The sequence below is a fragment of the Lolium rigidum genome, chromosome 2 (assembly GCF_022539505.1).
Source record: "Lolium rigidum isolate FL_2022 chromosome 2, APGP_CSIRO_Lrig_0.1, whole genome shotgun sequence".
NCBI lineage: Eukaryota > Viridiplantae > Streptophyta > Magnoliopsida > Poales > Poaceae > Lolium > Lolium rigidum.
The window spans coordinates 125,950,272-125,966,151 of NC_061509.1; the positions used below are offsets into that span (position 1 = coordinate 125,950,272).

The window sequence follows — 15,880 nt, forward strand, 5'->3', positions numbered from 1 at the left end:
GCGCTGCACGTAGGGGCAGCAGCCACAAAGTAGTATCTGTATCTGTATCTCGCAGCCCAACGCCGTAGCTAGAGACGATAGCGTAGGCGCCCACCGCCCTCTGCAGGAGGTAACAGAAGCAGGCCACGAGTCCCGCCTCCCATATCTTGTCGCTCCTATAATTCAAGCGACCCAGGACCCAGAGATTTGGCATCAGGCAGGCACCACCCGATCGGTTTCATAATCGAACGCCGGCAGAGAGTAGAGAGTTTGAGTTCCACTTCACCACGCACGCATGGCCGCGACGACATGCGCCTACGGCTACGGCAGCAGCTGCTCGCCGTCGCCGCCGCCCGCTGCCATGGCCTCGCCCACGGCGGCGAGATCCTTGCAGGCCATGGATCCGTTCAGCCACCACGGCCACAACCACGCCGTCCTAGGCTCCATCATCCACGGCGTCGTCATGCCACCTCCGCCTGCCCCGCCACCTCCTCCGCTCCCGCCGCCACCGCCGCTTCTCGATCTCCATTCAGGCAACAGGAGCGGCCACTCCGGTTCCAAGGCGACGTCCCGTGACCCTGGCCTCTGCACCGAGGGCCTCGGCTCGGAGAGCTCCGAGAGCTCAGGCGACGTCGACCTCGGCGACGTGGTCGATGACAACATTGAAGAAATGAGAGCAGAGCAGGCACTGCACTGCCAGGAAGAGAAGATCATGCCGGCAAGCGCAAGGGGCAGGAGGGTGTTCCCGCCGCCCATATCGGTCATCGGCGCGGCCGGGAAACCATGGCAGTACCTCAGGGCGCACCGCGGGGACGGCCGCCTCGTGCTGCGGGAGGTCAGGATACCGTCGCGCGAGCTGCTCCAGGCGTGCCGGGAGGACGGCCGCCTCAAGCTCCAATTTGCCCACCCGGATGATCAGGAAAACAACTAGTTGATCGATGATCATCAGTGCCATTGACAGCAAGTCGAGAACTAGCACGGATTAAACCGATATTGTACCATCACAGTGCAACAACAATCGGAGAAGAACCGACTGGACAGGGTTTTAGTTTCTTCCTACGAGGGTTAATAAGTTATCGTAGCATGCCAGCCAGTGTCGTTTCTCATCTTTCTTTTTCCAAAGAGTTGTAAATATCGCAGAAATTTTGTTCGGTCTTCCCATCGCTCGTCAATCTACGGTCACATTTTTGTTGGATAATTAGGCACAATTTCCATGATTAATTCCAGAATATAAAGCATGACGAAAGTAACTACTAACATGTGAAACTCGAACATACTAGATGCAGTGATCAACATGAACAGTAGCAGAGCAAACGGTACAACATCCATCGCTAAACAGATCGAGATATGTCGCACGTACCGATCTGGTGGAGGTGGCGGTGGAGGTGTAGCAGACGATGTCGCAGCAGTAACGTTGTTGACGACGGTAGGCAGCACCGCCCGACTTGGACGGAAGGCGACCCGTGATGAAGAGCTTGAGCAGTCGCGCAGAGCGCTTCCCAAAAACCTAATTCGCCCTCTCCCGTACAGGATCGCAAGGACGAGCGGTTCCGGAGACCTGCTCTCCCGTTCGCCGATGCACGTCGGCGCGCGGGATGGAGTAGACTACGGTGGCGGCGCAAGCAGAGAGAGGTGGAAACCCTAACTCGTGACTCAATCCACTCACCACGAGCGCGGCGCGCGTCGTGACGTGACGTGACGTGACGTGACGTGTCGAGTCGAGTCGAGTCGAGTCGAGTCGAGTCGAGACGAGCGAGCGAGGAGGAGGAGGAGCGCGCGTGTAGCACTCCTATTCTCACTCACTTACTAGTGGTGGAACAACCCACCTTATAAGGTGGTCTAACTTCCTCCCAACTTTCCATGTGGGACTAAACTTCCCACCTCTTGCCACTCCCTAGTGAGCTGCCACCAACTTGGGCTCAAACTCACAAGGCTGCCACTACGTGGGCTTTGAGGTTTATAGGGAAAATCTGAAATCTATTATGGGCCACTAAATGTGGGCCCAATATTTCAACAATTTTTTCCCCTCCCTTGTTCTGTTGCAAGAATCGGATGTGCAGTTCAACAACTTAAATTACAGAAAGTTGACAAAAGAAAACACACTTCTGTCCTACAAACACAAGAAACCAAGTACAGTGCATCGTGTGCTGTTTCCAGCTAAGGATAACCGTGTGTACACAAAGCAGCAAAGCGCTCTACACCTCCAGGTTCACAAGATCCCTGAACCTAGTTGATGGAAAAGGTTCACAGGCTCACATGTGACAGTTAGATGATAGGTCTACGTTAGAGACACCGTGAATGGTATATTGGGGCCAAAGATGCTGCTTCTGCCAGATTTTGATACAGTGATCAAAACCAATAATACTATGAGCATCGTATCATCAAAATGTTTCAAGGACTGAAGTATTTGATTTCAAATATTCCTCATCCATCAGATCCTTTTACAAGACAACTATTTATTACTGAATGTTATATTGGTGGAAAATCACCAAGTTGCAAACATAGAGGTGCCCTGTCTAGAGGCAAAGCACGCTTTTAGCAGGGATTAGATAGAACAGAAGATCTACCATTCGGATTTGGTGAAGTGAAGGGGCCGTATTCCTGGACCCTGTGTTTCCCAATATTGTGGAACTGATGTCACTCTCATTGATGGATAACCTCAAAGTGGAGCCTACGATGATCTCTGGCCGTCCAATGTCATTAGCACTTTGTATAGATCAGGACGCCTATCCCTGAATATCCCCCAACCGTGCCTGGTAGATTTGATCTCATCCAAGTCAAACTCCGCCACCAGCACCTCCTCATCTTTGTCATTTGCAAGCTTGATGATTTCTCCAGTTGGTCCTGCACGCAGCCATACATATTAAGATCATGATTCTATTGCTGTACCTACTCTGTAAAAGTACACACAGAAGCTGATTTACCTGCGATGAATGAATTCCCGTAAAATTTTATAGTACTGTTGCCATGCTCAGTCTCAACAGTTTCCCTTCCTATCCGGTTAGAAGCGACAAGAGGAACCTGCCCATATTAAAGTTAAACATGTAATTATGAGAATAGTTTAGCCAATGATAGTAATATCATTTCGAGGAATAGGAAATGGAATAAATATCTTTTAATTCCTAAACAAGGCAAGGAGTGCACTATAGGAAATAAGGAAACAAGTAGTAGTACCAAGTTAGCGCCGGCATGGCCTTGCATGACACGCTTCCAGTGTTCACGGGAATCCAGGTTAGTATCCTGAGGTTCAGATCCAATGGCAGTGGGATAGAACAATATTTCCGCCCCCTGAAGCACCATAGCCCTTGCAGTCTCCGGGAACCACTGATCCCAGCAAATTCCTACCAAGGCATGAATGACAAGATCAGTAACAAGTAAAGCTACAAATATACTGAGGTGGTGCCACAAAATATTAGAAGTGCTATTTTGACTAAAATAAATGAAAAAAATTATTGCTGTAAATATAAAAAAACATACCAACGCCAATTGTTGCATACTTGGTTTTGAAAGCCTGCATCAATAAAAGGCAGGTTCAATAAAAAATGTTTCTACCGATACAATGACAGCCACAGATACATTATGTACATCTAGTTTAAACCAAAGTGATATGCATTATAGATTTGGTATCATGTTCACCTTGAAACCAGTATCACCTGGATTGAAATAAAATTTCTCTTCATAACCTGACACAAAGATAGTTTTTCTAGATCAGATAAGCCACTTACAGTTCATATTGGTACAGGTAAACTCAATCGTAGAGTCATACCTGGTCCATCTGGAATGTGTGATTTGCGGTATAGGCCAAGGTCAGTGCCATCAGCATCAATAATGGCCACTGAGTTGTAATGAGCATTGTTTGCTTCTTCAAAGAAACTTACTGGTATCACAATATCCAACTCCTTTGCAAGATTTTGCATTCTATGGACCATTAAGTACAAAGTGAATGTATGAATATTATAGACACCAAACTGAGATAGCACTAGTATCTTCCCAAATGCTTCAGGATCGGGCAGGCAAGCCTACCTCATTATAGTTGGATTCTCTTTATAAGGCTTAGCACGCTGAAAGAAATCCATCCTTTGAGCTTGACAGAAATAGTGCCCTTCAAATAGTTCCTATGAAATTAATACATATATGAACGTATGATAATCAAGTACATCTTTTTGTCCTCATTGTGTTGTGAAAAGGCAGAAAACAACCCAAACTCATATGCTTCCCATGCATGTATCGTGAAAGAAATATTGCAAGTACAAATTTTGTCATTTGTCATCGAACGTCACATTTATTTATCATACAAATTTACCTGGATGAGGACAATATTTGCTCCTTTCTTATGAGCTTCTCTAATCAACCTGAAACACAAATTATCAAAAATTCCGTCTAAAGTTCTTTTGTTCTCCAAATGACAAATACAGCAAGTGGAAGCTGAGAATTCACAGAAAATATAGTAGCATTCCTCATCCTCGTTACTAAAAAAACAGATGGAGACCACAAAACTATCAATTTCCTATTAGTACACTAGTCAGAAGATATTCTATATCTTGCACATAAAAATGCAAAAAACTATAATTTTGCCAAGAGAAGTGACCCACATACGATCTTTTTAATATGATTTTATTACTAGGGAAGTAAAAGAGTGTAGATCCTTGATGAAGTGGCCTAACATACTTTAGAGGATAACTTTTTTTTGGATGAAAAGGGATCTCTCCCCGATTTCCATTGATAGAAACCAGCTACACAATCTCAGCCAGAACGCAAACAACCGCCAAAACGCATGCCCACCAAAGGTAACCGAATAAGAGAAAAGGCTACAGAACCTAGCTAGTTTGTCCTCTCACACAGCCAAGCCAAAAAGAGCACTACAACCATTTTTTTTTTCAAAGAAACAACCCCTATGGATGAACAACTTAGATCGTGCCACAGGATTAACTCTTTCGAGGATAACTAAAACACAATTATCCAATGCTGATTAGCCTCATCGTAAACAAACAGTACGCAAAATATTGTACGTATGGCATCCTTCACAGATAATAGGCCAAATAATGTGAACTATGAACTATGCATGGACTCTGGTTCTGCACTGTTGTTTTCATTTAAAGATGCTGCTAGCAAAGAGCAACAATGGCAAGAAAAAACCTAAAAAAGAAAGAATCCGTGCATTAAGGGTTAATACAGATAAAAACCATCAATACAGAGCTCCAACATATCCCAACGTCAATGATCAAAAGCATTAACACAGGACACAGCGCTATAACAGAATTTCCATGAAGTCAAAGATCAAAGTCAAGCTTGAATACTACCTCCATCCCAAAGCTTAAGGTTTATATTATTTTTAGAAAGTCAAACTACGTTAACTTTGACTAAGTTTTTACCAAAAATCATTAACATGCAAAATACAAAATCAATATCATTAGATAGATAATGAAATATATTTTCATATGGTATCTACAAAATATCATATTTTTTGACAGATTCTTCTAAAATTTTGGTCAAACTTTACTTGGTTTGACCTTAAGCTTTGGGATGGAGGTAGTATTATTTTACAACTCATTTTCGGTATAACAGCTTTAGGATCCACCAAAATATCGAGGTAAAGTTGCACCTTAAGATAACTAAATAGCAGAATAAGTTTAGGAAACCCTGGTCTGCAGAAGAACCATAGCCTGACTAAGATTTTTCAACAGGATGTATATCAACAAGAAATGTAGACTGACATGAGCATTGCGCTAAACATAGTCTCAAAAAAAATGGAGACCAGTGGTTATTTTTCTCTTTGCAATGACATGGTCATTATGAAAAGTGAAGTCCTAAGTCCTAGTTGGCTTATTTGGTTTGTCTATCCAAAATATGATGATGAAATGGTTTAAATAAATGTGTTAAAATGCAGATAGAACCAAAACTTCTGAGATGAGTGAGGAGTCAAGCCCACACCAACTGGGTATCCTTTGTGGTGGTTAATGTACGAAGCAACAAAATCGCATGCCTAGTGCAAAATGGATGCTTTGTAGTATATCATATTTGTGATTAAGCCAGGATATTAATATATATGGAGCAACTGATTGTCATCGCATTGGTTTATTTTTTCTATCTTCTGGATTGTGAATGGCATCAGACATTCGACACAGCAAGGTGTATTCTCATTGCATCAAGTCAGAGAAAAGTGCAGAATCATCAGTACAAAAAGGAACCTGATAAATCAATGCACACGGGACAACAGCTATAGGTTATATTCTCGAGATCAGGGGAATAAAGTGGAAGATAGAAAGAGTGGCAACAGCTTGTGCAACATGACAAACACTAACTGGCATAAAGGTCACAATTATGGGTCCAACAAAAAAGTAAGTTGTGGTCAGAAGTTTGCAAATACTTCCTTGCAAATATTTGTTTTGCAATTACAAAATATCTGAGTTCCAGTGTGTAGTTACAGTTAGGAAGTAACAGAGATCCAAAAGCACCGTGATTATGTACCTTCAAAACCTAATTTGGAACTAGGACTAAGTGAAAGTATAACACAATTGTGAAAGAAAACTGCGCTGCTTAGGTGTAGAATTTCAGGATCCTAGAGAACAATTGATATAGTACAGCATAGCCAGTCAATGATAAAACTGAAGTCGAAACAAGGAATTGAGTATTTAGGCAGAATTAGCAAAATAGAATGTAATCACCGCGGATCCTACAAACTGTACCAGAATAATACATATAGCTTAACCGCAAGATTCACAGATGCACCAACACAAAACATCCAGGGTCAAGCAGCATAGCTGCAAGTTTGATTCCTTGGGAAGATTACTGCAAATTGGGGGCGGGATACATCCATACCTCTCGGCCGTGGCGACGTTGTCGGACACGGTGTCGGTGCAGGCGAACTGCACGGCAGCGACCGCCACCTTCCTCCCCGCGCCGCCGCCGCCAGCCATCTCCGTCGCCTCTCTTCACCTACTCCCGTCCGTCTCCACTTGAGCTGTTCCGCTTTGGCTGCTCTGCTTCAGCCGCCGATTGGGAACAAGTGCCAAAGATTTTAAGGACTGAAAAAGTCTCAGATCTTGGGCCCACATGGCATGGACTGTTTTAGGCGGTTCTGTGGACCGACGGCTATCAAGCGGCAGCACTGCGGCACCACTCACCGTCCGATCTGATCGACAGTTGATGATGCCCCATCTTTTTTTTTTTGTCTATGTCTGATTTATTAAGCCCATATTTAGCAAGAGTAAGAGCATCTTCACCGGTAACCCTAAATAGTAGTCGGCACAAGTTTGCCGGCAGCAAGTGTCGGTTAAAAAATTTCCAAACCCCCACACCGGTACTGCCTCATAGCCCCTTTCAATAGAAATAAAGACCCCCGAATCGATGTGGAAGTGGCGTGGTTTTGGTGTTGGCGACCCTAATAGCCTCTCTTGGCACAGGGGTTGGTTGGGCTCGCCGGTTATTGATAAGGGGTTGCCCGATCTTCTCAGTAAACGACGGATGGTGATGAACACACGATGGTAGCAGCGGATGGAATCAATGATGATGAGGAGGATAAGTATGACGCTGACGAAGTCTCTCGATTGATTCCTGATGCCAATGCAACAGCTCTCAACCCTGCAAGATATTCGCAACTCCACACACTTGCGCACGTAGCCGCCAACCACGAAGCGGTAGATTGCAATCTTCTAATCCCCAATGGAACAGCGAGATCACACAAACTTTCGGTAGCATAAAACTCCGGATCGCAACGAATTGGAGAGTTGGGGAATAATAGTTTTGCTTAGCAAACAACTATGAACTAGGTTTTATCTTAAACGTGGTCTAAAGCAGCTAGGGGTCGTCCAATGCACTTATATAGGCGTCCGGGACGAGTTACGGTCGAAAGATACAAGTAAAATCGACCCGGAATAGATGCGGTCGAGACAGACTCGGACTAGTCCGGTCTGGAATCCGGTCAACCGGGCCTGGGACCGGGCTGGCCGGTCTGGCATCCGGTCAACCGGGCGGCAACCGGAAAGTTCGCAAAACTTCGTCTGGTTTGGCCCGGTACGATGCATCCGGTCTGCCGCCCGATCAATCGGGCCAGGGACCGGGCGCGCCGGTCTGGAGGCCGGTCTAACCGGGCGCTGGACCGGCCTGGACGTCGACTTCTCCTCTCGCGCATGCCTCCCGCTCCTCCCTCGCGCGTCCATGAGATATCTTCATGTTCAGCTCCATGTCCAGCTTCACGTCCATCTTGACGTCCGTCTTCACGTCCATCTTCACGTCCAGCTGCTCCTCTACTCCTCGTGCGATGCTTGTCTCCTCTTGATACCTGATGACACATAAGTAACAGGACTTAGGCAGTATAAAGTTCTAATCAATCAAAGTATCGTTTAGAAACAAGTTCACCCGTTGTTTAAGTAGCTTCGCACGAGCTCTTGTAATTGGTCCAATCTGAACTTCATTGGACTTGAGCTTCACAGCAGGTTCATCTTCATTTATCAATGACGGAGGTAGTGGTGTAGTAGGGATGTCCTCATCATCCCCCCCTTCAAAAGGCGTCGACCTCGACGCTCCAAGGTCTTCTCCGTCATATGGTGTCAAATCAGCAACATTGAAAGAATTACTGACACCAAACTAATCAACTGGAAGATCTATCGAGTATGCATTATCGTTGATCTTGGCAAGCACTTTGTAAGGACCAGCACCACGAGGAAGCAACTTGGACCTCCTTAGCTTCGGGAACCTATCCTTGCGAAAATGTACCCAGACCATATCACCAGGCTTGAACAACATCTCCTTGCGCTTCTTGTTCATCCTTGTAGCATTGCTCTTGTCTTTCTTCTCTATCAACTCTTTAGTCTTCACATGGATCTTACGCACAAAATCTGCCCTCTTGGATGCCTCCATATTAACTCTCTCATGTATGGGCAAAGGCAACAAGTCAAGTGGAGTAATGGGTTTGAAACCATACACCACCTCAAAAGGACACAGCTCCGTGGTAGAGTGTACCGCCCTGTTGTAAGAAAACTTCACATGCGGCAAACACTCTTCCCACTCCTTCAGGTTCTTCTTGATCATGGATCTCAACAGTTGTGACAATGTTCTATTCACCACTTCAGTTTGACCATCAGTTTGGGGATGACAAATAGTAATGAACAGCAGCTTTGTCCCCAGCTTTCCCCAAAGTGTCTTCCAGAAGTAGCTCATGAACTTCACATCACGATCAGAAACAATAGTCTTCGGGACTCCATGTAGTCGTACAATCTCCCTGAAAAACAGGTTAGCAATATGCGATGCATCGTCGCTCTTGTGGCAGGCAATAAAATGTGACATTTTAGAAAATCTGTCCACTACCACAAATATAGAATCATGGCCTCTCTTAGTACGCGGCAAACCCAACACAAAATCCATACTAATATCCTCCCAAGGTGTAGTAGGTGCCGGTAAAGGAGTATACAAACCGTGAGGCTTCAGCTTGGACTTGGACTTGTTGCAAGTAACGCATCTCTTCACATACCTGTCCACATCCCGCCTCATCTTTGGCCAATAAAAGTGATCAGCGAGCATGAGCAGCGTCTTCTCACGCCCAAAGTGACCCATCAAACCTCCAGCATGTGATTCCTGCAATAAGAGCAAACGCACAGACGATTCTGGAACACACAGTTTTTTAGCTCTAAACAAGAACCCTTCGTGTATGTGATACTTTTCCCATGCTTTACCAATAACACACAAGCGGTACGGTTCAGCAAAATCATGATCAGTCGCATATAAATCACATAACACCTCTAATCCAGGAATTTTAACATCAAGATGGGTTAATAGCATAGTCTTCCTAGATAGAGCATCGGCAACAATATTATCTTTTCCCTTCTTATGCTTAATAATGTATGGAAAAGACTCAATGAACTCAACCCACTTAGCAAGACGCCTATGCAAAGTAGATTGGGCTTTCGGATATTTCAAAGCTTCATGATCGGAATGTATGATAAATTCTTTTGGCCACAAATAATGTTGCCAAACCTCAAGAACTCTAATTAAAGCATACAATTCTTTATCATATATTGGATAGTTCAACTTAGCACCAGAAAGTTTCTCAGAAAAATATGCAATTGGGCGACCCTCTTGCATCAACACACCACCAATTCCAGTACCACTAGCATCACATTCAATCTCAAATTTGATGCGGCCTAAGGCCACGTGGGTTGCCCGATCTCACGAATTGACCAAGAACAAGAGGGGGTGAGGGATGAACACGAATAACACGGCGAACGCACGCAACACAACCCGATACAATTCCGGTTTACTCCCGATAGCCCGAACCACTATCCCAATAGAATCTCTCAAGGGAGAGTGATGGCGTGTATTTCACACGTTCGTTGGGCAACCCCAAGAGGAAGGTATGATGCGCACAGCAGCAAGTTTTCCCTCAGAAAGAAACCAAGGTTTATCGAACCAGGAGGAGCCAAGAAGCACGTTGAAGGTTGATGGCGGCGGGATGTAGTGCGGCGCAACACCGGAGATTCCGGCGCCAACGTGGAACCTGCACAACACAACCAAAGTACTTTGCCCCAACGAAACAGTGAGGTTGTCAATCTCACCGGCTTGCTGTAACAAAGGATTAACCGTATTGTGTGGAAGATGATTGTTTGCAGAGAAAATAGTAAAAACAAGTATTGCAGCAGATTTGTATTTCAGTATAGAGAATTGGACCGGGGTCCACAGTTCACTAGAGGTGTCTCTCCCATAAGACGAACAACATGTTGGGTGAACAAATTACAGTTGGGCAATTGACAAATAAAGAGAGCATGACAATGCACATACATATTATGATGAGTATAGTGAGATTTAATTGGGCATTACGACAAAGTACATAGACCGCCATCCAACCGCATCTATGCCTAAAAAGTCCACCTTCGAGTTATCATCCGAACCCCTCCAGTATTAAGTTGCAAAGCAACAGACAATTGCATTAAGTATGGTGCGTAATGTAACTAGTGACTACATCCTTGAACATAGCACTAATGTTTTATCCCTAGTGGCAACGAGCACAACACAACCTTAGAACTTTCTCATCACTGTCCCGAGTGTCAATGCAGGCATGAACCCACTATCGAGCATAAATACTCCCTCTTGGAGTTAAAAGCATCTACTTGGCCAGAGCATCTACTAGTAACGGAGAGCATGCAAGATCATAAATAACACATAAGCATAACTTTGATAATCAACATAACAAGTATTCTCTATTCATCGGATCCCAACAAACGCAACATATAGAATTACATATAGATGATCTTGATCATGATAGGCAGCTCACAAGATCCGACAATGATAGCACAATGGGGAGAAGACAACCATCTAGCTACTGCTATGGACCCATAGTCCAGGGGTAGACTACTCACACATCACACCGGAGGCGACCATGGCGGCGTAGAGTCCTCCGGGAGATGATTCCCCTCTCCGGCGGGGTGCCGGAGGCGATCTCCTGGATCCCCCGAGATGGGATCGGCGGCGACGGCGTCTCGGCAAGGTTTTCCGTATCGTGGCTCTCGGTATCGGGGGTTTCGTCACGGAGGCTTTAAGTAGGCGGAAGGGCAAGTCGAGAGGGGGCACGGGGGCCCCGGATGACAGGGCGGCGCGGCCAAGGGAGGGCCGCGCCGCCCTAGGGTTTGGCTCCCCTGTGGCCCCACTTCGTTTCGTCTTCGGTCTTCCGGAAGCTTCGTGAGAAAATAGGCCTCCGGGCTTTTATTTCGTCCAATTCCGAGAATATTTCTTTACTAGGATTTCTGAAACCAAAAACAGCGAGAAAACGACAATCGGCACTTCGGCATCTTGTTAATAGGTTAGTTCCAGAAAATGCACGAATATGACATAAAGTGTGCATAAAACATGTAGATAACATCAATAATGTGGCATGGAACACAAGAAATTATCGACACGTCGGAGACGTATCAGCATCCCCAAGCTTAGTTCTGCTCGTCCCGAGCGAGGTAAAACGATAACACGGATAATTTCTGGAGTGACATGCCATCATAATCTTGATCATACTATTTGTAAAGCATATGTAGTGAATGCAGCGATCAAAACAATGTGTATGACATGAGTAAACAAGTGAATCATAAAGCAAAGACTTTTCATGAATAGCACTTCAAGACAAGCATCAATAAGTCTTGCATAAGAGTTAACTCATAAAGCAATAATTCAAAGTAAAGGTATTGAAGCAACACAAAAGAAGATTAAGTTTCAGCGGTTGCTTTCAACTCGTAACATGTATATCTCATGGATATTGTCAACATAGAGTAATATAATAAGTGCAATAAGCAAGTATGTAGGAATCAATGCACAGTTCACACAAGTGTTTGCTTCTTGAGGTGGAGAGAAATAGGTGAACCGACTCAACAATAAAAGTAAAAGAATGGTCCTTATAGAGGAAAAGCATCGATTGCTATATTTGTGCTAGAGCTTTGATTTTGAAAACATGAAACAATTTTGTCAACGGTAGTAATAAAGCATATGCATCATGTAAATTATATCTTATAAGTTGCAAGCCTCATGCATAGTGTACCAATAGTGCCCGCACCTTGTCCTAATTAGCTTGGACTACCTGGATTATCACCGCAATACATATGCTTTAACCAAGTTTCACAAAGGGGTACCTCTATGCCGCTTGTACAAAGGTCTAAGGAGAAAGCTCGCATTTGGATTTCTCGCTTTTGATTATTCTCAACTTAGACATCCATACCGGGACAACATAGACAACAGATAATGGACTCCTCTTTTAATGCTTTAAGCATTTGACAACAATTAATTCTTTTCTCATTAGAGATTTGAGGATATTTGTCCAAAACTGAAACTTCCACCATGAATCATGGCTTTAGTTAGCGGCCCAATGTTCTTCTCTCACAATATGCATGCTCAAACCTTTCAACTCGGTGTAGATCGCCCTTACTTCGGACAAGACGAACATGCATAGCAACTCACATGAAATTCAACAATGAGTTGATGGCGTTCCCCGATAAACATGGTTATCGCACAACAAGCAACTTAATAAGAGATAAAGTGCATAATTACATATTCAATACCACAATAGTTTTTAAGCTATTTGTCCCATGAGCTATATATTGCAAAGGTGAATGATGGAATTTTAAAGGTAGCACTCAAGCAATTTACTTTGAAATGGCGGGAAAATACCATGTAGTATAGGTAGGTATGGTGGACACAAATGGCATAGTGGTTGGCTCAAGTATTTTGGATGCATGAGAAGTATTCCCTCTCGATACAAGGTTTAGGCTAGCAAGGTTATTTGAAACAAACACAAGGATGAACGGTACAGCAAAACTCACATAAAATACATATTGTAAACATTATAAGACTCTACACCGTCTTCCTTGTTGTTCAAACTCAATACTAGAAATTATCTAGACCTTAGAGAAACCAAATATGCAAACCAAATTTTAGCATGCTCTATGTATTTCTTCATTAATAGGTGCAAAGCATATGATGCAAGAGCTTAAACATGAGCACAACAATTGCCAAGTATCACATTACCCAAGACATTTATAGCAATTACTACATGTATCATTTTCCAATTCCAACCATATAACAATTTAACGAAGGAGAAACTTCGCCATGAATACTATGAGTAGAAACCAAGGACATATTTGTCCATATGCTACAGCGGAGCGTGTATCTCTCCCATAAAGTGAATGCTAGGATCCATTTTATTCAAACAAAACAAAAACAAAAACAAACCGACGCTCCAAGAAAAAGCACATAAGATGTGGCCGAATAAAAATATAGTTTCGGGGAGGAACCTGATAATTTGTTGATGAAGAAGGGGATGCCTTGGGCATCCCCAAGCTTAGACGCTTGAGTCTTCTTGATATATGCAGGGGTGAACCACCGGGTGCATCCCCAAGCTTAGAGCTTTCACTCTCCTTGATCATATTGCATCATACTCCTCTCTTGATCCTTGAAAACTTCCTCCACACCAAACTCGAAACAACTCATTAGAGGGTTAGTGCACAATATAAATTGACATATTCAGAGGTGACACAATCATTCTTAACACTTCTGGACATTGCATAATGCTACTGGACATTAGTGGATCAAAGAAATTCATCCAACATAGCGAAAGAGGCAATGCGAAATAAAAGGCAGAATCTGTCAAAACAGAACAGTTCGTATTGACGAATTTTAAAATGGCACCAGACTTGCTCAAATGAAAATGCTCAAATTGAATGAAAGTTGCGTACATATCTGAGGATCACTCACGTAAATTGGCATAATTTTCTGAGTTACCTACAGAGAATTAGACCCAGATTCGTGACAGCAAAGAAATCTGTTTCTGCGCAGTAATCCAAATCTAGTACTTACTTTTCTATCAACGGCTTAACTTGGCACAACAAAACTCAAAACTAAGATAAGGAGAGGTTGCTACAGTAGTAAACAACTTCCAAGACACAAAATAAAAACAAAGTACTGTAGGTAAAAACATGGGTTGTCTCCCATAAGCGCTTTTCTTTAACGCCTTTCGGCTAGGCGCAGAAAGTGTGTATCAAGTATTATCAAGAGATGAAGCATCAACATCATAATTTGTTCTAATAATAGAATCATAAGGTACCTTTATTCTCTTTCTAGGGAAGTGTTCCATACCTTTCTTGAGAGGAAATTGATATTTTATATTACCTTCCCTCATATCAATAATAGCACCAACGAGTTCGAAGAAAAGGTCTTCCCAATATAATGGGACAAGATGCATTGCATTCAATATCCAAGACAACAAAATCAACGGGAACAAGATTATTGTTAACGGTAATGCGAACATTATCAACTTTACCCAAAGGTTTCTTTGTAGAATGATCAGCAAGATTAACATCCAAATAACAATTTTTCAACGGTGGCAAGTCAAGCATATTATAAATTTTCTTAGGCATAACGAAATACTTGCACCAAGATCACATAAAGCATTACAATCAAAATCTTTAACCTTCATCTTAATGATGGGCTCCCAACCATCTTCTAGCTTTTTAGGAATAGAGGCTTCGCGCTCTAGTTTCTCTTCTCTAGCTTTTATGAGAGCATTTGTAATATGATGCGTGAAAGCCAAATTTATAGCACTAGCATTAGGACTTTTAGCAAGTTTTTGCAAGAACTTTATAACTTCAGAGATGTGGCAATCATCAAAATTCAAACCATTATAACCTAAAGCAATGGGATCATCATCCCCAATGTTGGAAAAAATTTCAGCAGCTTTATCACGAGCGGTTTCAGCAGTTTTAGCAGTTTCGAGCAGCTTTTCGCGCTTTGCATTAGAAGTGGAAACATTGCTAACACCAATTCTTTTATTAGTATGAGTAGGAGGTGCAGCAACATGTGTAGCATTAGCATTACTAGTGGTGGTAATAGTCCAAACTTTAGCTATATTCTTCTCTTTAGCTAGTTTTTCATTTTCTTCTCTATCCCACCTAGCACGCAGTTCAGCCATTAATCTTATATTCTCATTAATTCTAACTTGAATGGCATTTGCTGTAGTAACAATTTTATTTTCAATATCCCTATTAGGCATAACTTTTGATTTCAAAAGATCAACATCGGAGGCAAGACTATCAACTCTAGAAACAAGAATATCAATTTTATTGAGCTTTTCCTCAACAGATTTGTTAAAGGCAGTTTGTGTACTAATAAATTCTTTAAGCATGGCTTCAAGTCCAGGGGGTGAATTCCTATTATTGTTGTAAGAATTTCCATAAGAATTACCATAGCCGTTGCCATTATTATAAGGATATGGCCTATAGTTGTTACTAGAATTGTTCCGGTAAGCATTGTTGTTGAAATTATTATTTTTAATGAAGTTTACATCAACATGTTCTTCTTGTGCAACCAATGAAGCTAACGGAACATTATTAGGATCAATATTAGTCCTATCATTCACAAGCATAGACATAATAGC

General features: G+C 43.0%; 2 protein-coding genes across 2 annotated transcripts; one reads left to right on the plus strand and one right to left on the minus strand.

The window, feature by feature from the left end:
- Nucleotides 1-274: 274 nt before the first annotated feature.
- LOC124690087 (protein FAF-like, chloroplastic) lies at nucleotides 275-1,136 on the plus strand. The gene has a single exon (XM_047223522.1). It carries the CDS (start codon nucleotides 275-277, stop codon nucleotides 908-910), a length of 636 nt encoding a protein of 211 aa, XP_047079478.1. The 3' UTR covers nucleotides 911-1,136.
- A 1,230-nt stretch (nucleotides 1,137-2,366) lies between these two features.
- LOC124692329 (N-carbamoylputrescine amidase-like) lies at nucleotides 2,367-6,941 on the minus strand. Its single transcript, XM_047225677.1, has 9 exons — nucleotides 6,799-6,941; nucleotides 4,283-4,331; nucleotides 4,003-4,094; nucleotides 3,746-3,897; nucleotides 3,616-3,662; nucleotides 3,457-3,490; nucleotides 3,154-3,320; nucleotides 2,904-3,000; nucleotides 2,367-2,823 (listed from the first exon to the last, which is right to left on the minus strand). Exons 1-9 carry the CDS (start codon nucleotides 6,894-6,896, stop codon nucleotides 2,651-2,653), a joined length of 909 nt encoding a protein of 302 aa, XP_047081633.1. The 5' UTR covers nucleotides 6,897-6,941; the 3' UTR covers nucleotides 2,367-2,650.
- Between the last annotated feature and the right edge of the window lie 8,939 nt (nucleotides 6,942-15,880).

What these genes read in the sequence shown, in the direction of transcription:
- LOC124690087 (XM_047223522.1), top strand. Translation starts at nt 275, where the DNA reads ATGGCCGCGACGACATGCGCCTACGGCTACGGCAGCAGCTGCTCGCCG.
- LOC124692329 (XM_047225677.1), bottom strand. Translation starts at nt 6,896, where the DNA reads ATGGCTGGCGGCGGCGGCGCGGGGAGGAAGGTGGCGGTCGCTGCCGTG. An exon ending in ACACATTCCAGATGGACCAG is followed by an intron (nt 3,663 to 3,745) that starts GTATGACTCTAC and finishes TCTTTGTGTCAG; the next exon opens with GTTATGAAGAGAAATTTTAT. An exon ending in GTATGCAACAATTGGCGTTG is followed by an intron (nt 3,321 to 3,456) that starts GTATGTTTTTTT and finishes ATGCCTTGGTAG; the next exon opens with GAATTTGCTGGGATCAGTGG.